This window comes from Saccopteryx bilineata, chromosome 2 (genome assembly GCF_036850765.1).
Source record: "Saccopteryx bilineata isolate mSacBil1 chromosome 2, mSacBil1_pri_phased_curated, whole genome shotgun sequence".
Classification (NCBI taxonomy): Eukaryota; Metazoa; Chordata; class Mammalia; order Chiroptera; family Emballonuridae; genus Saccopteryx; species Saccopteryx bilineata.
Genome location: NC_089491.1, coordinates 117,783,681 through 117,808,987, shown reverse-complemented (window position 1 = coordinate 117,808,987; position 25,307 = coordinate 117,783,681). Strand labels below are relative to the sequence as shown.

General features: G+C 39.9%; 1 protein-coding gene across 2 annotated transcripts in view; it reads right to left on the bottom strand.

The window, feature by feature from the left end:
* The window catches only part of GALNT8 (polypeptide N-acetylgalactosaminyltransferase 8), a 54,497-nt gene that overhangs the window by 4,437 nt on the left and 24,753 nt on the right, over positions 1–25,307 (bottom strand). For both annotated transcript variants that reach the window (XM_066257727.1, XM_066257729.1), the window contains 4 exons: positions 21,112–21,297; positions 15,374–15,511; positions 14,752–14,847; positions 13,220–13,387 (listed from right to left, as the gene is read on the bottom strand). In XM_066257727.1, coding sequence (XP_066113824.1) covers positions 13,220–13,387; positions 14,752–14,847; positions 15,374–15,511; positions 21,112–21,297 — 588 coding nt within the window. The remainder of the gene's footprint in view (positions 1–13,219; positions 13,388–14,751; positions 14,848–15,373; positions 15,512–21,111; positions 21,298–25,307) is intronic.

Below are 25,307 nucleotides of genomic sequence, written 5' to 3'. Positions count from 1 at the left end.
CCCCGCCCGGTCCACCCACTCTCCACACCCTCTCCACCTTTCGGCAGGAATGACTCAGACGATCTGCCTCTGTGCAGGAGTGACTTTGTTCTCCCTCTGTTATCATCCCCAGGGTTAATCGCCTCCACTTGTCTTACAAGAAACCCTCATCTTGCTGTCCCACCTCGGATTTCCAACCACCAAGTATTTTAACAACAGGAAGGGTACCAGCTCTACATTCACATCCCTGCTCCCTCCTTAACCATCATCACCTCCTTATTTCTCTTCTCTTCTAATTACAAACTGCTCCCAACAACCTACTCCCCCAAAATCACCTTCCCCTGGCCACCATGGACTCTCCTGCCTCCTCCCGGTACCTCCCTCCAGCACCAGCATTTGGGGTGGCTCTCTCAGGTCTTGAACTCCTCTTGTCATTCCCACTGCTCCTGGAGACGGGCCACCAATGCGGTGGGCCTGGCCCACAACTGTGCCCACAGCAGTCTGGCCTCAGCACCGGGCTTACTCCTTACTGCTACTCCTCCAGACCCCCTCAGCACACTTTACCCCTGACACTTGCTTTCACTAGATGCCTTCATTTTTCACGTTTCAGAAGACCCCACTTCCAGTCAATCTAGCCTCTTCCCCAAATTCCATGAGTGGTCCTGGGGTGCTGCTTGTGGATAGTCTCAAAGGAGCTGACCTGCCTCTGTCCCTTCTGCCAGCTGTCCCTGTGCTCTGAGCCCAGCCACCCTGACATAGACAAAGGAAAACACTCTTCCTGTCTAACACCCTTCTTTTATTTCTCCCTCTTGGCAGCTTCCTTTTCCAATGATTTTAAATACATCCAAATGTTCTAATATGACAAAGGGGGAAAAACCGCCTTTCACGCGACCTTCCTTTTCAAACCAACATTCAGTGTTTTCTCCCTTTCAGAAGCAAACTTCCTAAGCAGCAAGGCAACAACAAACAGTGGGTGAGATTCTGTCTTTGAATCCTGAACATCTACTATGCTGTGTGATTTGGGACTATTATTTGACTTCTCTGTGCTTTAGTTACTTCATTGGTAAAGTAGAACTAATAATAATATTTCTCTTATAAAATTTATGTAAAGACTAAATTAGATCATGTTTAACCCAGTGCCTGGTACATAATATATGCTCGGCGAATCTTGGCTATTATAATTTAGCATGACCTTTCTGATAGAGCCAATGGTGTTTTATCTATTTTCTCGTTGCTGCCAAATAACATGTGCGTTGGCAGTACTCCTGACAACCTCTTCACACTCTGACTTGCTTTATACTGTGTTCATCTGGGTCTTATAGTTTTGTGTTTTGGCTTTTATTGAGGGGGGGTTGGGCTGCCAGTTGTTAAAAGATCTTCTGTTTTTGTTTCCCTTCCATTTTTACAAAAGGAGTATGTACTTATTTTTTTAAACGTGGAAAATATTATTTTCAAGATTAGAAGCACTCACAATGGGATAACATTGTATATAGAATTTTTATATTCTGTTCTTTAAATTTAACATTACATCATGTGCATTTTCTAATTTCATTAATTTTTGAGAATAAATAGTTTGAATAGCTAATATAATATTCAGTTCTCAAGAGATGAACAAAAGTCTCCCCTACTGTTGGACATTTAATTTTTCCTAATATTTTGCTATGATAAATATTAAAATATTTTCAATATAAATCTTGAACTACATTCTACATTATCCTTTAAATTAAGATATGGTTTTGCCCTGGCTGGTTGGCTAAGTGGTAGATCATCGGCCCGGCATGTGGAAGTCCTGGGTTTAATTTCCAGCCAGGGCACACAGGAGAAGCTCCCATCAGTTTCTCCACCCTTCCCCCTTTCCTTCCTCTCTGTCTCTCTCTTCCCCTCCTGCAGCCAAGGCTCCATTGGAGCAAAGTTGGCCCAGGCACTGAGGATGGCTGCGTGGCCTCTGCCTCAGGTGCTATAATAGCTCCAGTTGTAATGGAGCAATGGCCCAGCTGGGCAGAGCATCGCCCTCTGGTGGGCATGCCAGGTGGATACCAGTTGGGTGCATGTGGGAGTCTGTCTGACTGCCTCCCTGCTTCTCACTTTGAAAAAATACAAAAAAAAATTAAGATATGGTCTTAAAATAGAATTTAGTGCCTTTAAAAGGGGCATAATGAGTTTTTGGATTCTAATCGATATCAGGATTTTTCCTATAAAGAGCTAAATTATTTTCTAGAACTATTCCCACCAGCAACTTGGAAGAGTGCTCCCCAGAAGTCTCTTCCTCTTCCCAAACCCTGGCTACAGTGGTCTCCTCCTTCTCACTACCTTCCTCAGAGATTCTCTATGTCCTAAGCTATAACTCCATCTGGAAGACTTCCAAATGATGACCTTCATCACATTCTCCATAAGTTCAGGTGTGTCTCTACTCTCAATTCTGCTCCTCATCTCAGAGGTCAGATATCTCAGATTCACCATCTCTTTACATTAGGTCTCTTCTCAGTCACTGGGTCTGTCTCTATTGTGGTCTTTAAAGGTTATAACCTCCTCCAGTGGACTGAAAATGGTAATCATCAATTTGGAAGAAAACAAAGCGATTATCTAGTTTCAGTCCCTTTTCAATTCTGGAATATATCTTTGGTAACTTTCTAGTAGAATTAGTGTGTATGTTGTTTCTACAAAGTAAACAGAGCACAAAAGGGTCCCAACTTTCAATCAAATGTCATGTCTATATCTGAAAGAATTGAGGTAAGATAGTTATGGAAGCATAGATAGATGAATTAATGTAAAACTAACTTAGAAGTCAGGGAACACCATGAGATCCATGGTTGCCTCCCTCTCTAACGTTTGCGGTTCTTGACAAGGGACCAGCCTGGACATCAGAGTAGGGGCAGACCTCCCTGGGATGTCCTGCAGCTGCAGCTCTCCCCAGCCACAGTCTGTATTCTATCAGCAACTTCAGCCACCTAAGAAAGCAATCTTCCAAAATTCTCTTAAAATGGCAACCCTCAAAATGGGATGTCATTCCCAGGAGATAGAGAATAAAGTATAAATGTCAAAGGAATAAAACTCACAATATTTGTTAAAGGTTCTGTGTATATTACTATTTTTAAGTACATGCCATGTTTAAGAAAAAGTGTCTTACAGATTAATCTTGTCCTACCAAGTTTAAAATGGTCAATTGAATAATTAAATCTATAATTTTATGTTGACATTTTACTAAATTGCAAACATCTTTTAACATTTAAGAGAACTTAAGAATCATTTAAAGTCAGATAATTAAATTTCTTTTTTTTTTGTATTTTTCTGAAGCTGGAAATGGGGAGAGACAGTCAGACAGACTCCCACATGCGCCCCACCGGGATCCACCTGGCACGCCCACCAGGGGCGATGCTCTGCCCACCAGGGGGCGATGCTCTGCCCTTCCGGAGCGTCGCTCTGCCGCGACCAAAGCCACTCTAGCGCCTGGGGCAGAGGCCAAGGAGCCATCCCCAGCACCCGGGCCATCTTTGCTCCAATGGAGCCTTGGCTGTGGGAGGGGAAGAGAGAGACAGAGAGGAAGGAGGGGGGTTGCAGAAGCAAATGGGCGCCTCTCCTATGTGCCCTGGCCAAGAATCGAACCCAGGTCCCCCACATGCCAGGCCGACGCTCCACCGCTGAGCCAGCCAGCAAGGGCCTAAATTTCTTAAGAAAGAAAATTTAATGTATTAAATATATAAATATAGTCTACAACATTTAAGGGACTTTATTAAATTCTAAAAGCCCCTTTAAAGTTGCTAGGAAAGAAGATCTTAAAAGTTCTTATAACAAAAAAAAATTTTGTAACTATGATGATGGATGCTAAGTAAACTAATTGTGCATGGTGATCATTTTGCAGTATCTACATAAACTATGTATATTATGTTGTGCACCTAAAACTAATGTAATATAATAAGTCAATTTTATCTCAATAATAAAAAAATAAATAATACACTACAAATAACGCTATACTCATAAATTTGGAGAGTGGGACAGATTACTCAAAAAACATATAAACCACCAAAACTCAATCATCACAAATAATCACAAAGACTCAAAACAAATCATCTGAATAGTCCTGTACTATTTTTAAAAATTAATTCATGATTTAAAAGCTCCTGGAAAAAATTTTCAAGGCCCAGAAGGTCTCACTGCAGAAGTATACTAAACATCTAAAGAAAGATTATATTGTCTAAAATTTCCAGTACTATATTGTACACCAGTTTAAGATAACCTATTTCAGAAAATCTCTTCCAGAAAATCTCTTCTAGAAAATGCCTCTTCCAGAAACTAATCTATTCTATAAGTTTTGTCAAAAGAATAAATTTTATCAATAGGAAGACGAAACACCTCCTAACTCACTCTGTAAGGCCAGTACTAAAACCAAAGTAAAAAACAAAAACAAAAAAACAAAACAACCAAAGTCAGTACAAAATAAAGAAGAAAAGTTGTAGACCATTATCTCTAATGAACTTAGACATAAAAATCTTCAACAAAATACCAGCAAAACAAATTCAGCAAAGTATGAAAAAATGGTATACACCATGACTAAATGTGATTTATTCCTGGCATAGAAAACAAGTTCAACATTTGAAAATTAATAGGAGTGACGTCATAGAAATGGCACCGTGAGGACACAAACCGAAAAATCTCCCCAAAATTTCAACAAATTCATCAACCAGAGACATAAAAATCTATCCTTGGAGCATCCGAGAGTTCCACACCCTGAAGGCAAAGTGCTATCAACAAGAGCACCCTCAGATGCCATTAAGAAAAAGGAAATTGGATATCATGGATACAAAAGAAAGAGAAGTAACACAGATAGATGTGGAAAAAAATCTATGGAGAAAAAATTTAATATATTGGAAACCTTGGAGCTAAATGACAAAGAATTTAAAATAGAAATCCTAAAAATACTCAGATATATACAAGAAAACACAGAAAGGCAATTTAGGGAGCTCAGAAAACAACTCAACGAACACAAAGAATATATTACCAAGGAAATTGAAACTATAAAAACAAATCCAACGGAGATGAAAAACTCAATTCATGAACTGAAAAATGAGGTAACAAGCTTAGCTAATAGAACAGGCCAGAGAGAAGGTAAGATTAGTGACATAGAAGATAAGCAACTTCAGGCACAACAGAGAGAAGAAGACACTAAAAAATTTTAAAAAATGAGAAAGCCCTACAGGAATTGTCTGACTCCATCAAAAAGAATAATAGGTATATCAGAGAGAGAAAATGGAATGGAGAATTTATTCAAACAAGTAATAGACGAGAACTTCCCAAGCCTGTGGAAAGAAGTAAAGCCTCAAATTCAAGAAGCAAACAGAACACCGAGTTTTCTTAACCACAACAAAACTACTCCAAGGCACATCATAATGAAAATGGCACAAACCAATGACAAAGAAAAAATTCTCAAGGCAGCCAGGGAAAAGAAGAATACAACATATAAAGGAAGGCCTATTAGATTATCATCAGATTTCTCAGCAAAAACTCTATAAGCTAGAAGAGAGTGGAACCCAATATTTAAAGCCCTGAAAGAGAGGAACTTTCAGCCAAGAATACTATACCCATCAAAGTTATCCTTCAAGTACGAAGGAGAAATAAAAACGTTCACAAATACAGAAAAGATGAGGGAATTTATCATCAGAAAACCCCCACTCCAGGAAATACTAAAGGGGGTTTTCCAACCAGATCCAAAGAACAAAACAAAACAAAACCACAAGTAAAAACTCCATCAAGAGCACAATAAAACCAAATTTAAACTGTGACAACAAAAGCAAGAAAAAAAGAGGAGAGGACAGAGATTAACAGTAGCAAAAGACGATGAAGTGCAGAAACACTTGCAAGACAAGGTACTAGAAGGAATATGGTAGGTACCCTTTTCATTACTTAATGGTAACCACCCTTGAAAAAACCACCACAAAAGCCATGATTTAAAAAAGGTAGCAACAGAGGAAAGAAGTATGGAATACAAACAAACAAAAACAAATGATAGAAAAACAAAAGAGAAGAATCAAACAAGATACAAAACTAACAGAAAGCAATTTATAAAATGGCAATAGGGAACCCACAAGTGTCAATAATTACACTAAATGTAAATGGATTAAACTCACCAATAAAAAGACACAGAGTAGCAGAATGGATTAAAAAAGAAATTCCAACTGTAGGCTGCCTACAAGAAACACATCTAAGCAACAAGGATAAAAACAAATTCAAAGTGAAAAGCTAGAAAACAATACTCCAAGCAAATAACATCCAAAAAAAAGCAGGTGTAGCAATACCCATATCTAATAATGCTGACTACAAGACAGCAAAAGTACTCAGAAACAAAAATGGTCATTTCATAATGATTAAGGGGACACTGAATCAAGAAGACATAATAATCCTTAATATATATACACCAAACCAAGGAGCACCAAAATATATAAGACAGCTACTTATTGACCTAAAAACAAAAACTGACAAAAATACAATCATACTTGGAGACCTCAATACACTGCTGATGGCTCTAGATCAGTCATCCAAACAGAAAATTCATAAAGATATAGTGGCCTTAAACAAAACACTAGAGCACCTGGATATGATAGACATCTACAGGCCACTTCATCCCAAAGTGACAGAGTATACATTTTTCTCCAGTGTACATAGAACATTCTCAAGAATATGTTGGGCCATAAAAATAACATCAGCAAATTCAGAAAAATTGAAATTGTACCAAGCATATTTTCTGCTCATAAAGCCTTGAAACTAGAATTCAACTGCAAAAAAGAGGGAAAAAACCCCAACAAAAATGTAGAAACTAAACAACATACTTTTAAAAAACGAAAGGGTCAAAGAAGAAATAAGTGCAGAGATCAAAAGATATATACAGACAATTGAAAATGACAATAAGACATAACAGAATCTCTGGGATGCAGCAAAAGCAGTGATAAGTGGGAAGTTCATATCACTTCAGGCATATATGAACAAACAAGACAGAGCCCAAGTGAACCACTTTACTTCACACCTTAAGGAACTGGAAAAAGAAGAACAAAAACAACCCAAAACCAGCCAAAGAAAGGAGATAATAAAAATCAGAGCAGAAATAAATGAAATAGAGAACAGAAAAACTATAGAAAAAAATTAATAGAACAAGGAGCTGGTTCTTTGAAAAGATCAACAAAATTGACAACCCCCTGGCAAGACTTACCAAGGAAAAAAGAGAAAGGACTCATATAAACAAAATCCAAAATGAAAGAGGAAAAATCACCATGGGCATCATAGATATACAAAGAATTATTGTAGAATATTATGAAAAATTTTATGCCACTAAATTCAACAACCTAGAAGAAATGGATAAATTCCTAGAACAATACAACCTTCCTAGACTGAGTCAAGAAGAAGCAGAAAGCCTAAACAGACCTATTAGTAGAGAAGAAATAGAAAAAAACCATTAAAAACCTTCCCAAAAATAAAAGTCCAGGCCCTGACGGCTATACTAGTGAATTCTATCAAACATTCAAAGAAGACTTGGTTCCTATTCTATTCAAAGTCTTCGAAAAAATTTAAGAAGAAGCAATACTTCCAAACACATTTTATGAGGCAACATAACCCTCATACCGAAACCGGGCAAGGATGGCACAAAAAAGAAAACTACAGACCAATATCTCTAATGAATACAGATGCTAAAATACTAAACAAAATAGTGGCAAATTGAATACAACAACATATTAAAAAAATAATACATCCGCCCTGGCCAGGTGGTTCGGCGGTGGAGCGTCGGCCTGGCGTGCGGGGGACCCGGGTTCGATTCCCGGCCAGGGCACATAGGAGAGGCGCCCATTTGCTTCTCCACCCCCCCCTCCTTCCTCTCTGTCTCTCTCTTCCCCTCCCGCAGCCGAGGCTCCATTGGAGCAAAGATGGCCCGGGCGCTGGGGATGGCTCCTTGGCCTCTGCCCCAGGCGCTAGAGTGGCTCTGGTCGCAACAGAGCGGAGCCCCGGAAGGGCGGAGCATCGCCCCCTGGTGGGCAGAGCGTCACCCCCTGGTGGGTGTGCCGGGTGGATCCCGGCCGGGCGCATGCGGGAGTCTGTCTGACTGTCTCTCCCCGTTTCCAGCATCAGAGGAATACGAAGGAAAAAAATAATAATAATACATCATGATCAAGTGGGATTCATCCCAGAATCTCAAGGATAGTTCAACATACATAAAATGGTTAACATAATACACCATATCAACAAAACAAAGAACAAAAACCACATGATCTTATCAATAGATGCAGAAAAGGCATTCGATAAAATACAACACAACTTTATGTTTAAGACACTCAACAAAATGAGTATAGAAGGAAAATATCTCAACATGATAAAGGCCATATATGATAAACCATCAGCCAACCTCATATTAAATGGCATACAACTGAGGACTTTCCACCTTAAATCAGGAACAAGACAGGGTTGCCCACTCTCTCCACTCTTATTTAACGTGGTGCTAGAAGTTCTGGCCAGAGCAATCAGACAAGAAAAAGAAATAAAAGGCATCCATATCGGAAAAGAAGAAGTAAAAGTATCACTTTTTGCAGATGATATGATCCTATACATCGAAAACCCCAAAGACTCCACAAAAAGATTACTAGAAACAATAAACCAATACAGTAAGGTCGCAGGATACAAAATTAACATACAAAAGTCCATAGTCTTTCTATATGCCAACAATGAAATATTAAAAAACGAGTTCAAAAAAATAATCCCCTTCACAATTGCAACAAAAAAAATAAAATACCGACCCTGGCTGGTTGGCTCAGTGGTAGAGCGTTGGCCTGGCGTGCAGAAGTCGCAGGTTCGATTCCCGGCCAGGGCACACAGGAGAAGCGCCCATCTGCTTCTCCATCCCTCCCCCTCTCCTTCCTCTCTGTCTCTCTCTTCCCCTCCCGCAGCGAGGCTCCATTGGAGCAAAGATGGCCCGGGCGCTGGGGATGGCTCCTTGGCCTCTGCCCCAGGTGCTGGAGTGGCTCTGGTCACAACAGAGTGATGCCCTGGAGGGGCAGAGCATTGCCCGCTGGCAGGCAGAGCGTCACCCCTGCTGGGCATGCTGGGTGGATCCCGGTCGGGCGCATGCGGGAGTCTGTCTGACTGTCTCTCCCCGTTTCCAGCTTCAGAAAAATACAAATAAATAAATAAATAAATAAAAATAATAAAATAAAATACCTAGGAATAAACATAATAAAGAATGTAAAGGACCTATATAACGAAAACTACAAAGCATTGTTAAGGGAAATCGAAAAAGATACAATGAGACGGAAAAATACTCCTTGTTCGTGGATAGAAAGAATAAATATAATCAAAATGGCCATATTACCCAAAGCAATTTATAAATTTAATGCAATTCCCATCAAAATTCCTATGACATTCTTTAAAGAAATGGAACAAAAAATCATCAGATTTATATGAAACTATAAAAAACCCCAAATAGCCAAAGCAATCCTAAGGAACAAGAATGAAGCTGGGGGCATTACAATACCTGACTTCAAACTATATTATAGGGCCACGACAATCAAAACAGCATGGTATTGGCAGAAAAATAGACACTCAGACCAATGGAACAGAATAGAAAGTTCAGAAATAAAACCACATATATATATATATATAGTCAAACAATTTTTGATAAAGGGGCCAATAACACACAATGGAGAAAAGAAAGCCTCTTCAACAAATGGTGCTGGGAAAACTGGAAAGCCACATGCAAAAGAATGAAACTCGACTACAGCTTGTCCCCTTGTACTAAAATTAATTCAAAATGGATCAAAGACCTAAATATAATACCTGAAACAATAAAGTACATAGAAGAAGACATAGGTACTAAACTCATGGACCTGGGTTTTAAAGAGTATTTTATGAATTTGACTCCAAAGGCAAGAGAAGTGAAGGCAAAGATAAATAAATGAGACTACATCAGACTAAGAAGTTTTTGCTCGGCAAGAGAAACTGACAACAAAATAAACAGACAGCCAACTAAATGGGAAATGATATTTTCAAACAACAGCTCAGATAAGGGCCTAATATCCAAAATATACAAAGAACTCATAAAACTCAACAATAAACAAACAAACAATCCAATAAAAAATGGGAAGAGGACATGAACAGACACTTCTCCCAGGAAGAAATACAAATGGCTAACAGATATATGAAAAGATGCTCATCTTCATTAGTTATTAGAGAAATGCAAATCAAAACTATTATACAATGCGATACCACCTCACCCCTGTTAGATTAGCTATTATCAACAAGACAGGTAATAGCAAATGTTGGAGAGGCTGTGGAGAAAAAGGAACCCTCATTCACTGTTGGTGGGAATGTAAAGTAGTACAACCATTATGGAAGAAAGTATGGTGGTTCCTCAAAAAACTGAAAATAGAACTACCTTATGACCCAGCAATCCTTCTACTGGGTATATACCCCAAAAACTCAGAAACATTGATACGTAAAGACACATGTAACCCCATGTTCATTGCAGCATTGTTCACAGTGGCCAAGACATGGAAACAACCAAAAAGCCCTTCAATAGATGACTGGATAAAGAAGATGTGGCACATATACTCTATGGAATACTACTCAGCCATAAGAAATGATGACATCGGATCATTTACAACAAAATGGTGGGATCTTGATAACATGATACGAAGTGAAATAAGTAAATCAGAAAAAAACAAGAACTACATGATTATATACATTGGTGGGACATAAAAATGAGACTAAGAGACATGGACAAGAGTGTGGTGGTTACTGGGGGTGGCGGGGCACGGGAGGGAAGGAGGGAGAGGGGCAGGGGGAGGGGGAGGGGCACAAAGAAAACTAGATAGAGGTTGAAGGAGGACAATATGACTTTGAGTGATGGGTATGCAACATAATTGAATGACAATATAACCTGGACATGTTTTCTTTGAATATATGTACCCTGATTTATTGATGTCATGCCATTAACATTAATAAATATTTATTTATTAAAAAAATTAGAAACAAAGGGAAATTATTTCCATTGATAAAGAGCATCTACAAAAAAAACTACATCTAATGTTGTACTTAATGGTGAAAGGTGAAAGTCATACAGATTAAAAGGTGATTGTTAAAACTTGATAGGTTCCTAGATAAAATAAGATTTGTAAGTGAACACAAAAACTTGAAGAAAAACTAGAGTTCTTTAATTTATAACTTTAATAAGTTGAACAGTAATTTTTAAATGAAAGTTAATCTGTAATTGTATTTTCTGCACACAAAAGATGTCATTGAGGATGTCAAAAACTCACATTAGGCCCTGGTCGGTTGGCTCAATGGTAGAGCGTCAGCCTGGTGTGCAGAAGTCCCAGGTTCGATTCCCAGCCAGGGCACACAGGAGAAGCGCCCATCTGCTTCTCCACCCCTCCCCCTCTCCTTCCTCTTTGTCTCTCTCTTCCCCTCCGGCAGCCGAGGCTCCATTGGAGCAAAGATGGCCCGAGTGCTGGGGTTGGCTCCTTGGCCTCTGCCCCAGGTGCTAAAGTGGCTCTGGTCGCAACAGAGCGACGCCCCGGAGGGGCAGAGCATCGCCCCCTGGTGGGCAGAGCATCGCCCCTGGTGGGCGTGCCGGGTGGATCCCGGTCGGGCGCATGTAGGAGTCTGACTATCTCTCCCTGTTTCCAGCTTCAGAAAAATACACACACAAAAAAATTAAAAAACAAACAAACTCATATTAACTACAGGAGGTCTGCCAGATGTCATGCTTTGCTTGGTGACTATCATTGACAGAGAGCTCACCACCCTGCCAGGCAGCCCATTCTTTTGTAGGGCAACTTAAGCCATTAGACTGTTAGAAATTCCTCCCCCTTCTCATTATTGTCAAGTCAAACTCCTTGATCTCCAACAACTGGTCTTGATCCTGCCCTTCTGCAGACATTGAACAAGTCTACCTCCTTTTTCTCATTGAGTCTTTTCTCTAGATCTGCCTCTCCTCTAGACAATGCCTTCATGTCTGCCAATCTTTTATTTGTCTGCAACCATTTCCTGAATGCCTGCCTTGTTTCAGGCACTGCATTAGATGCTAGAGAAAAAACAGCAAACGAAACCCAGACCCTGCCCCCAGCCTACAGTCTAGTGATGATAAGAAGCACATGAGCAGGCCATTAAAGGAGAGAATGAGACAAGGTCTATAAGAGGGGCTCTGACAACACATAGAGAATCCAGAGGAATACTCTGCATTTGGCCTGGTGAAGAGGTTGGAGGAGAGGCAACAACACCTACAAAGGTGCCTGAGATCAGAGGGAGCCTGGCCTTTCATAGAATTACATGTCTTTCAGTACAGTTGGGGCTTAGAGTGAGAAGACAGGACTTACTCTCTTTCTCACTGATTTGTCTAGTTTAGAGAAACTTTGCCTAGATTCAAAACCCCTCTGAAATTGTAAGAAAAATTGTGCACATGTGTACATATGCATGTTTTCTGCAGACAATTCATAGCTTACATAGGACTCTCAAAGAGGTTATTAGCTTTAAGTTAGGAATTACAGAGTTAGATTGTCCATGTCTTTTGAGAAGTGGCTCCTGAACCTACTACTGTAACAACATACTCAGAGGTGTGTTCATAGACAAAGCACTGCCTCCCTCCATCAGGACATAACATTGCTGCTGGTGTGGCTTAATGCAGCCTTATTGCACAGTAAATGCACACATAGTCAGTGGTCAACCGTGTTCCTCATGTCATTGTCACGTAAATTCTGCCAGATTCCCTCCACCATGTTCTTGGTCAATTGATGTTGAAGTTAAAGTCAGGACTTCAATATAGTCCCTGTCAGGTGTCAGCCCAGTGCTCCAGACTCTCTGATTGTCATTAATAATAACACTGATCACAATGGCTAATATTTTTCAAGTACTATGTGCCAGGCACTATGCTTAGATGATTTACACACATTATCTCATTTAATCCTCCCAACCCATAACATTGATATTATCATCTCCATTTTATAGATGCGGAAACTGAGTCTCAGAGAAGATAACAAAATTCCTAATGTGACTGAACCATGCTTTGAACCCAACTCTTCACTGTGAAGCTAAAACAGATTCCATATTTCTTTCCTTCAAAAGATTCGGCATTTCATGCCCAGTTCCCTGTTTCTAGTGCTTTCCCTGAATACTGCCACAAAATGAATCTTTCTAAAGCACTATCAGATCAAACCTGAACCTCTCAGGTTCTATTTCAATATGTCTATCTTTTTAAAAGTATGTGACTCACCTGTTTATAATCCCAATAGATGTGCAGTCTGTTTTGGGCTGCCTTGGAACATGGCTCCAAAGTGGGCTTCTCCCCACTGCCGGGGTCCGTCAGGCAGCGATCGTCGGCCCCTGCCTCTGCGATCAGTGGTCCCACATAGAGCTCCCCAGTCAGGTGATAGTAAACATGCTGCAAACAGCAAAGGGCTGTGCTGTGGGCACAGGCAGCCGAGAGGCCCTGCACCATATCATGGGCATAAAGACTGCTCCTCAGTCCCCAGACACTCAGTCACCATGGGGAGCACTGACTTTCCTGGGTAACAAAAAGTACCATCTGCTTCTTTTCTCCACCCCCAGTTGATTTCAGGAAGAAGACGAGGCATGAGAAGGGAGCTCTAGCCGGCTTCCTCCCTACAGGGAGCCCAACAGAATCATGGCTCACATGGGTGAGGAAGCTTACCTTTGGGTGGGGACCTCACAATTGAATTTTATAAAGTGTCACTGCAAGCCTCAGCTATGAGCTTGTTGCCAGGAAATGTTTCAGATTCTCAGTCTGACCCTGCCTTGTTCAGTGACTTTGAAAAGTAAGTTGTTTTTGTCACAGGTATTTGTTTTTTCTTTTTTCATTCATCAAATGGAAATGCTTTCTATCCTGCATCCCTCAAAAGGCTCCTGTGAGGGCAATGTGCAAAGTAACATGACAGATGTGAGTAGTCTCAAAAGAGAAGAGTCCCCTGATTACACTTTCGACTTGATGCCAGATCCCTTCTATCCCCAGGAGGGACTTCCACTCAGTCTGTCTACTCTCTGTGTCCTTCTCTACAGAAGAAGCCACAGGCAGTGTCTGTTGTCCACCTTCCGCCTTTCAGGTACACAAGGAGTGGCGCAAGGGTGGAGGCCAGCAGTGGGACAAGGATTAAAAAAGGATGGAGGGTTATTGTCAGTGAAAATATTACCATGGAGAATGAATGCAGCAGATCAATCCTTTCTACCTTTCTACCTTTCTACTCGTATCTGAAATAGAACCGTCTTGCCATGACTTTTTTTTTTCCAGAGACAGAGAGGGATAGACAGGGACAGACAGATAGGAACGGAGAGATGAGAAGCATCAATCATTAGTTTTTCATTGCACGTTGCGACACCTTAGTTGTTCATCGATTGCTTTCTCATATGTGCCTTGACCGCGGGCTACAGTAGGCCGAGTAACCCCTTGCTCAAGCTAGTGACCTTGGGTCCAAGCTGGTGAGCTTTGCTCAAACCAGATGAGCCTGTGCTCAAGCTGGCGACCTTGGGGTCGAGAACCTGGGTCTTCTGCATTCCAATTCAATGGTCTATCCACTGCGCCACCACCTGGTCAATCTTGTCATAACTTTTTGAATGAACTTGGAAGCACTCAGTTACAAGTACAGGTTTGGGTTTCACCATGACTCATTACCTTGATTCTCAGCTCCTGCCTCCCCATCATCTAACACTGAGTCCAAACCTGCCAAAGGTTGTTGGGGCTGAGCCTCAGCAGACTCATCCTGTCCGGGCAAAGAAGGTTCCGAAAGGTACCTGTGGACTGTATCCATGACAGGAATGCATGATGGGGGTGTTCCCTGGAATAGGCCCCTGATCCAGGCACATATTTCCTGCCAATGAGTTTTTCATCTGAAGGGGAAAAACATGGGACAACACGGTCAGAACGAGTCAGAGAAAGGGCCCTCAACCTGTCCAGCCCATGCATTTTCTCCTGTAGTCCAAGGGGGCCAGCAGTTACCAGCCAAAGGGACTGGCAGTTTGGTATCCTGTCAGCAAGTTCCTAATTGCTAGACAAATTCAGGGACTGCTGTGATGCTCATTTCCTGGGAACACCCAACAGCACGTACAGAGACAGGGCTCTTACGGGTGTTCAGGTGGGCGAGGCCAAAACTGGGAGGGCCAGAGGCAGGGCTGCAGTTTGCCAAGTAGGAAACCAGAGGCTGAGAGAAGGAGCAGAGATGGGGACTGAGGAGCAAGAGATAAGAGGAAGCCAAGAGGGTCCAGCGGCATAAAGCTGAGGACAGAGTTAGGGATGAGAAGGGACTCTTAGGCAGGATGGGTTTGGAATCCTTTTCTGAGTAGTCATGTGATTCAGGTTTCATTGTGTGTTACAGTCAAACATTTAAAATCTGAAATGCAGTTTTATAATACGTACTACTCCATAACCCACAATGTTGTGAACTGGCTTCAGGATCGGATAAACATTTTTCAGGTACCAGTCAAAAGTTTTACATTTCAGTTTCTCCCGGAGTGCTCTTCTGGAAGAAATATCTCCATAATCGATTCCAGAGGTCTGTGAATGAAACATGGAGAGTTTCAGTGTAACATCCCTGACTCCACCAAAGGGTATGGATGATACCTGAGGGAACTGGGTATGTTTCTGATGGCCTTTAAGTAACCTTGATAATTTATAGTTTTCCAGGGAAAGTGAAAAAATCAAACCCTAGGTTTCAAAGGCACTTGCAAGGCCTGTGTAGTGAGATCACTCAGCTTTATTTCTCATCATTAGCAAGCTGGCACAGACTGCTCCTGTTAGAGGTAGTATTTACATCAATAAGTTAAAAATACTATTCATGATGGTCAAAAAAGACTTTCAAAAGGAATATTCTTGCATCAGGATTTGGAGGTTAAGTACTACAAGAAATGTTAAAGGGCCTGCTATAAGAAGAGGAAAGGGAAACAAAAATCAAGAGAAAGAGGACGATAGGTTTCAAGAATAAAATGGCAATAAATAAGTACATATCAATAATAACCTTAAACATAAATATATTAAATGCACCAATCAAAAGACACAGGGCAGCTGCACAGATAAGAAAACAAAACCTGTATATATACTGTCTATAAGAGATCCACCTCAGAACAAAAAATACACACAGACTGAAAGTGAAGGAATGGAAAAAAGTATTTCATGCAAATGGAAATAAAGAAAAGAAAAACTGGGGTAGCAATACTTATATCTGGGAAAGTAGCCTTTAAAAAAAAGGCTATAGTAAAGGACAAAGATGGTTACTATATAATGATAAAGGGAGCAATCCAACAGGAGGATATAATCATGGTAAATATTTATGCACCCAATATAGGAGCACCTAAATATATAAAGCAGATTTTGATGGACATAAAGGGTAAGATTGACAGCAATTCTATAATAGTAAGAAATGTTAATGCCCCACTAACATCAATGGATAGATCCTCCAGACAGAAAATTAACAAAGAATCACTACCTTAAATGATACACTATCAATTGAATTTAATTGGTATCTTCAGAACATTTTACCCCAAAGCAGCAGAATATACATTCTTTTCAAGTGCTCATGTTACATTCTCTAGGATAGGCCATATGTTAAGACACAAAACAAATCTTAATAAATTTAAGAATATTGGAATCATATCAAGCATCTTCTCTGACCACAATGGCATGAAACTAGAAATCAACTACAATAGAAAAAATCTGAAAAACATTCAAACACTTGGAGGCTAAATAGCATGCTATTAAGTAATGAATGGATTAACAGTGAGCTCAAGGAAGAAATAAAAAATTTTCCTTGAAACAATGAAAAATGAACATAAAACAATCCAAAATCTATGGGACACAGTGAAAGCAGTCCTGAGAGGGAAGTTCATAGCATTACAGGCCTACCTGAAGAAGCACGAGAAAGCTCAAATAAATAATCAACCCTGCACCTAAAAGAACTAGAAAAAGAACAAATAAAGCCCAGAGGAAGTAGAAAGAAGAAAATAATAATACAAGAGTGGAAATAAATGACATAGATGCTAAACACACACACACACACACACACAAGATTAATAAAACCAAGAGTTGGTTTGTTAAAAAGATAAATAAGATTGATGAATCTTTAACCAGACTCATCGATAAAAAAAGAGAAAAGACCTAAATAAATAAAATTTAAAATTAAAGAAGAGAATTAATGACTGACATCACAGAAATACAAAGGATTGTAAGAAAATACTATGAAGATCTATATGCCAAAAAATTGGACAACCTAGGTGAAATGAGTTAATTCTTAGAAACATACAATCTTCCAAAACTGAATCTGGAAGAATGAGAAAACCTAAGCAGACCAATTATAACAACTGAAATAGAAAGTTATTAAAACTCCCAGCAAACAAAAGTCCTGGACCAGATGGCTTCACAGGTAAATTTTACCAAACATTCAAAGAACTAACACCTATCCTTCTCAAGCTAGTCCCAAAAATTCAAGAGGTGGGAAGACTTCCAAGCTCATTTTATTAGACAAGCATTATCCTAATTCCAAAACCAGATAAAGACACTACAAAGAAATAAAATTATAGGCCAATAATATCCCTGATAAACATAGATGTTCAAATTCTCAACAAGATATTAGCAAACCAGATCCAGTAATACATGAAAAAGATCATACATCATGATCAAGTGGGATTTTTTCCAGGGAAGAAAGGCTGGTAAAATATTCACAAATCAATAAATGTGATTCATCATATAAACAAAATGAAGAATGAAAATCATATGAACATATCAGTAAATGAAGAAAAAGCATTTGATAAAATTCAGCACCCATTTATAATCAAAACTCTCAGCAAAGTGGGAATACAGGGAACATGCCTCAATATGATAAAGACCATCTATGACAAACCCACAGCCAACATCATACTCAATGTGCAAATGTTAAAAACAATTCCCTTAAGATCAGGAACAAGACAGGGGTGGCCTCCTTTCACAACTCTTATTTAATATAGTTCTGGAAGTGCTAGCCACAGAAATCAGACAAGAAGAAATAAAAGGCATCCAAGCTGGAAAAGAAAAAGTAAAACTGTCATCTGCGGATGACATGATACTGTACATAGAAAACCATAAAGTCTCAGCCAAAACAGTACTAGAGCTGATAAATAAATTTGGCTAGGTGACAGAATATAAAATTAATATTCAGAAATCACTGGCATTTTTATATACCAACAATAAACTGTCAAAAAGAAAAATTAAGGAAATGATCCTCTTCACTATTGCAACAACAACAACAACCACAAAAATAAAGTACCTAGGAATAAATTTAACAAAGGAGGTAAAAGACTTGTACTAGAAAAGTTATAAGATATTAAAGAAAGAAATCTAGGAAGATACAAACAGGTGAAAGCATATACTGTACTGTGTTTATGGATAAGAAGAATTAACATAATTAAAATGTCCATACTACCCAAAGCAATCTACAGTTTCAATGCAATACCTAAACTAATTGCATTTTATTTTTGACAGAGACAGAGAGAGTCAGAGAGAGGGACAGACAGGAAGGGAGAGAGATGAGAAGCATCAATTCTTCGTTGCAGCTTCCTAGTAGTTCATTGATTGCTTTCTCATGCGTGCCTTGACTGAGGGAGCTACAGCAGAGCGAATGACCCCTTGTTCAAACCAGTGACCTTGGGCTCAAGCCAGGGATCATAGGGTCATGTCTGTGATCCCATGCACAAACCAGTGATCCCTTGCTCAAGTTGGTGATCCTGCACTCAAGCCGGATGAGCCCACGCTCAAGCCAGCAACACTGGGGTTTTGAACCTGGGTCATTCCGCATCCCAGTCTGATGTTCCATCCACTCCACCACTGCCTGGTCAGGCTGGTTGCATTTTTATGCACCAATAATAGACTATCAGAAAAAGAAGTTAATTAAAAAAATCCCAGTCATAATTGCATTAATAAAAATAAAATACCTAGGAATAAATTTAACCAAGGATGCAAAAGACCTTAGAAAACTATAAGACATTGATGAAGACACAAATAAATTTAAAAATATACCAATTCTATGGATAGGAAGAATGAACATCATTAAATGTTCATACTATACAAAGAAATCTACCAATTTAATGCAATCTCTATAAAAATGCCAATGGCATTTTTCACAGAACTAGAATAAGTAATCCTAAAATTCATACAGAACCACAAAAGACCTCAAATAGCCAAAGCAATCTTGAGAAAGAAGAATAAAGTTGGAGATATCACACTACCTGATATTCAACTATACTACCAGGCTGTAGTAGTTAAAATGGCATGAAAACAGATACATAGATCAATAAAACAGAGAAGAGGACCCAGATATAAACCCATGCCTATATGACCAATTAATCCATGACAAAGGAGGCAAGTATAGACAGTGGAGGCAAGGACAGTATCTTCAATAAATTATATTGGGAACCTGGACCGACCATGCAAAATAACATACAAGAATAAACTCAAAATGGATTAAAGACTTAAATGTAACACTGGAAACCATAAAACTCCTAGAAGAAAACATAGTTACTAAACTCTTTGACATTGCTTTTAGTGGTGTATGTTTGTCTCCTCAGGCAAGGGAAACAAAAGAAAAAAATAAATAAGATTATATCAATCTAAAGAGTGTTTGCGCAGAGAAGGAAACCATTAACAAAATGAAAAGACCATCTAAACGGGAGGAAATATTCACCAATGAGACATTCAAAAGGAGTTAATATCCAAAATACATCAGGAAATCATACAATTTAACTCCAACTGCTCCCTTCCCCACCAAGAAACAATCTGATTAAAAAGTGGGCAGAGGATCTGAAATAGACATTTTTCCAAAGAGGACATACAAATAAATTGTCAATAGACATATGAAAAGATGCTCAACATCACTAATAGTGAGAGAAATGCAAATTAAAACCACAATGAGATATCACTTCACATCTGTCAGAAGGGCTCTCATCCACAAACCAACAAACAACAAGTGTTGAGAAGGATGTGGAGCAAAGGGAACCAACCCTCCGGCACTGTTGGTAGTTTTGTCAATTGGTGCAGCCACTATGGAAAATAGTATGGAGATTCATTTAAAAATTGAAAACAGAACTACCAAATGACCTAGCAATTCCACTTCTGGGTTCTTTTATTTCCTCTTTATTGAATTTATTGGGGTGACACTGGTTAACAAAGTTTTACAGGTTTCAAGTGCACCGTTCCACAACACATCGTCCGTACAATTTATCCATCTCAGGTCAAGGGGCTTGGGGGAGGTGGAGGAGGATTTAGGAGGGCTAAATGGTGATTCACTTCTGGGTTCTTGTACAAAGAAATCCAAACACTAATTTGAAAAGTTATATGCTTCCCCATGTTTATTGCAGCATTATTTACAACAGCCAGAGTACAGAAACAACCTAAATATCCATCAAGAAATGAGTGGATAAAAAAGAAGTGGTACATGCATACAATGAAATATTACTTAACCATAAACAAGAATAAAATCTTGTCGTTTGTGACAACATGAATGGACATTGAGGGTATTATGCTAAGTAAAATAAGTCCAACAGAGAAAGGCAAATATCATGATTTCACTTTTATGTTGAGTTTAAAAAACAAAGTAAGGAAAGAAACAGAAATAAACTCATAGATACAGAGAAAAAAACTGATGGCTGCCAAATGTGAGGGGAGTTGGGGGACTGGGTGAAAAAGGTGAATGGATTAAGAAGTAAAAATGGGGTTACAAAATAGTCACGGAAATGTAAAGCACAGCTTAGGGGATATAGTCAACAAAATAACTGTATGGTGTCAGGTGGGTGCTACAGTTATCCAGAGGAACGCTTGGTAAGTTATAAAATATCTAACTGCTATGCTGCATACCTGAAACTAATATAATTTTGAATGTCAATTGTAATTAAAAAGTTAAAAAATGCATAAAATAAGAAAATAAATCCTACCCTATAGGTATGTTATGATGATTAATGAGTGCCTGAAATATAGTGTTGCTACATAAATGTTGTGTCATTATCATCAAACCATCTGGACTTAACCCTTATTCTTTAGGGCCCGGATGGCACTTTTGCTCATCTCCTCCCATTCCCCACCCTACCACACCTCCTCTTTGTTCTTCTCTGCTTCTATACAATTCCACAACAAACCTGGAGAGGTATGTTCCAGGCCAGGTAGACCATGTCTTTGTACTCATCCAGCCAGACTTCTGCCACTCTGAGAGCATTGCGCTTCATGGCAGGAGTCAGATCCAAGGCATAGGGCTTGTGGTGTCTCTCTAGGTGACCAATCCGAGAGCAGGGCAAGACCTCGATTCTCCCTCCACACTGCCACACCTGCAAGAGAAGGGGAGAAAATCATTGGGACAGGCGTGGCCCCATGGCTCAGAAGTGGCATAACTTACTGAGGCAGAGAGACCAACAGTTTGGAGTCATTTTTTTAAAGAATGTAAATTCAGTCTTCCCAACCCACTTATATAAAACAACTTTCCTTAGAGGTTTACCAAACTCCTTCTCTCCTGTTATTCACAGTTCCAGAAATCCTACCCCCTTCAGGAAGTCCTTCTGTCCCAACCAAAGGAAGATCTGTTCCTGTTTCATTTATCCTCAAGGAAAGTGTCAGTGTCCTGAGAGGCACCACGTCCCTAGATAATCCCACTGGAGTTAGCGCCCCACGATCCCCCTCTGTCCTGCACGTCAGATATAAGGCGATGTGCTGGACAGACTCTCAGGTGGCCCCTATGATCCCTGCCTCTTGGTCTTCACAGCCTTCCCTATTCTCCTCCCCTTGACTGTGGGCTTATAATCTTCTTCTAACCAATAGGATGTGGCAAAAGTGAGAGTATGAACACGACTATGTTATATAAGATTGTAGTCCAACTTGCTAGGAGATGCACTTTCTTGTTGGCTTTGAGGAAGCAAGCCACCATGATGTGAGCCACGATGTGGAAAGTGTAAGAAACTAAGGGCACCTCCAACTGACAGCCAGCCAAAACCTGAGTGCCTCCTCCATCTGGAAGACTTCAAGGAACTGGGTGCTGTCAACAACAACATACACTTAGAAGCAGATCCTTCTCAGTCAGTCCTAGATGAGAACCCAGCCCTGGCCAACAACTTGGCTGCAAAGGCAGAGGACCCTGTTAACCCATGACTCTTGATCCACATTAACTGTGAGATAATAAACATCTCTTGCTTTAAACCACTAAGTTTGTGATAATGCTGTTACACAGTAATAGATAACTAATACAGGTAATTCTTGACCAAGAGATATCATGACTTATGATAGAATTACTGTATAAATATATTTTTTCTTGTCATCCTGATGGGTGCAAACATACCTCTCAGACCGCACATTCCAATATTTGGCTTAATAATATGGTCTTCCTCTCAGTAGATGATAAAACTATATATAATGCAATGAGATTGATGTAATGGTAAATGTCTTCTCTTCATGGTTGCCCGTGAACTGCAGTTCCAGGGAGGTAATAAGCCTATTTGGCAGCGGTTAGCAACCTACAGCCCTCATGTCTGTGCAGCACTGAGACAGGGATGAGCAACTTAAGTTCTTCTGGTTCACTTAACTGCATGAGGGGCCAGTCCCCTTCTCTGACTTTCCACTTTTTTCTTTATATTTTGTTGAATTTATTGGGATGACATTGGTTAATAAAATTATATAGGTTTCAGATGTACAGTCCTACAATACATCACACAATACACTGTATTGTGTGTTCACCACCCCAAGTCAAGTCTCCCTCCATCACCATTTGTCCCCCTCTACCCTCCTAAACCTCTCACCCCTTTTCCCTCTTGCAATCCCCACACTGTTGTCTTTGTCTGCAAGTTTATTTTCTTTCTTTAATCCCTTTGCCTTCTGCACCTAGAGATTCACTTCCTTTGCCTCTTGAAGAAAAGCCAAGTTTTGAAGTCAGGCTGACCCGTGTTTAAATCTATCACTACACACCAGATAATGAGGGGGCACATGCTCCGCCTCAGTAAGCACACCCAGGTGGACTAAGTAACGTAACAAGTACTCAGTGAACAGCAGCGCTGATGATCATTAACCTGAAACACCTCTTTTTCTTGCATTATTCTCCTCATTAGCTCCCAAAACCATGAGGAGGTTACACTAATTTGTTTTCAGATTTTATCTTCTGCAGTCAACCATTTGAAAATCCAAATATAACTTCAATGTTTCTAGTTGAAGTCATTTTCCAAACCTCAGGAATGTAAGGGAGAAAAATGAACTGTTGGCACAAGAAACCTTAAATTCAAGTGAAAAGATACAAGTCAGAGTTGTCATTTATAAAGTAATATTAACTATTATCCTTGACCAACACTTTTCAAATTTTACTCTCACAGTTTATTCCCACTTGCCAAACAACCCTCCTCCTTTCTCTCTCTCCTCTCTCTTTTCCTCTTTGCTGGACACACCAAGACATGAAGCTTCTGCTTATAATAGCAACGGCTTACTTTGTGCCACATATTATCCTAATATTTTTCATACACTGAACCCACTTCACATAGGTATTATTATTATCCCCACTTAAGTAACTTGCCCATGTTTACTAGCTAGTAAAAGAAGAGCTGGGTTTTGACCTTCTGGCAGACCACGGGTTAAGCTCTGGGAAGCACCAGGAATATACAAGGTGCCTGACAAATGCTGGTTTTCCTTTCTTGCCCATCAGCACCATTGCTCCATCGCCATTAGTACACATATCATGCACACCATCACTGTGTGGCCTCTAGATGTCAGAATAAAACACTCCATGCAGCTCTGATTTTCTCCAAGGTCTGTGATTGGAGAGAAACAGATCCTAACAAGGGCTTTGAGGTTTTAAAAGGCAAATGGCCATACACAGAAACCAAGGAATCTGAATATGGGTAAACTGTTTTATCCAAGAATAACAAAAGAGCCTGACTGGTGGTGGTGCAGTGGATAGAGCATCGATTTGGGACACTGAAGTCCCAGGTTCAAAACCTTAAGGTCACCAGCTTGAGCGCAGGCTCATCTGGCTTGAGCGAAGGCTTACCATGGTCACGGGCTTGAGCCCAAGGTCACTGGCTTAAGCCAGGGGTCACTGACTTGTCTGGAGCCCCCCAGTCAAGGCACATATGAGAAGCAATCAATGAACAACTAAAGTACCACAACTACGAGTTGATGATGCTTTCTCTCTCTCTCTCTCTCTCTCTCTCTCTCTCTCACACACACACACACACACACACACACACATTATGTGTGTGTGTGTGTGTGTGTGTGTGTGTGTGTATATATATATATATGGTAATAGAATAACCCTTCCCTGACACTCCTTACTTTTCCAGAAAAATTATTATTTTTTAATCATAAAATGTTTAAAAGGAAGAGGACTTCTTGATGGCAGAGTTTGACATGTGGGACAGAGAAACAGAAACAGAGAGAGGCAGCCTCAATGCAGAAAGGGAAAGCAGAGAAAAGAACAAGGAACTCAGAAAGGGTAAGGAGGGTTTTGGGTTCTAAGTCGAGGAATTGGGGTTCCAGCCAAATTCATGGGAAGCTCTGGTAGGTAGGAATACCCCAGCCGCAATGGAGCTAGGGTAACCCTCAGGACTTTGCTAAGTACCTTGCATAAAATAATTTCTTCTACATTTATATTTTTGAGCTAGAGACTAATTGTACTCCCAATATTTATTCCCCTATCCAACTATAGTCATAAAGGGAATAACTGGGTGCATAATCAACTAGCTGAACTCTACATTTCCCAGTCTCTTATGTATATATGTGTGGCCACATGACCAGTAGTGGCCAATGAAATACAATAGTCACAACTTGCAGGTAGAGCCCTAAAAAACAAAGGACATAACTTTCTTTCCTCCCTTTTCTCTTTCTACTAACTAGAATACAGATGTGATGTTGAGTGTGGGCAGAACCACAAGATGGGAGCTGCCCTCTAGATCTTGAATTGCTAATGTTCAAATGGTTATGAAAGAGAAATCAATTTCTATCTTGCTTAAACTTCTGTTATTTTTACCTCTGACACAGAAGCCAAATAGGAATTCTGTTTCATATCTTAATAAATAATTTCACATTATTTATTACATTTTGACTACACAATCATTCTAATGATGTAGTTAAAACAAGAACATTGCAAATGGGAAAACTGATCAAATCCACCAGGAAAAAAAAAAAAAAGTTCTCTCAGCCAAAGAATAGTGCCCAGAGCCTCAAAGTTTATTTGTTAACCCATAAATGCAGGGTCCTGGTTGGGTCCAAAGTGGGTGCAATATGTGGTCATCACTCTCAACTGGAAAGAAACTGAAGGGAGTAGACCATAATAAGCTTTAAATCGAAATGATCTTGTTCCCCCAGA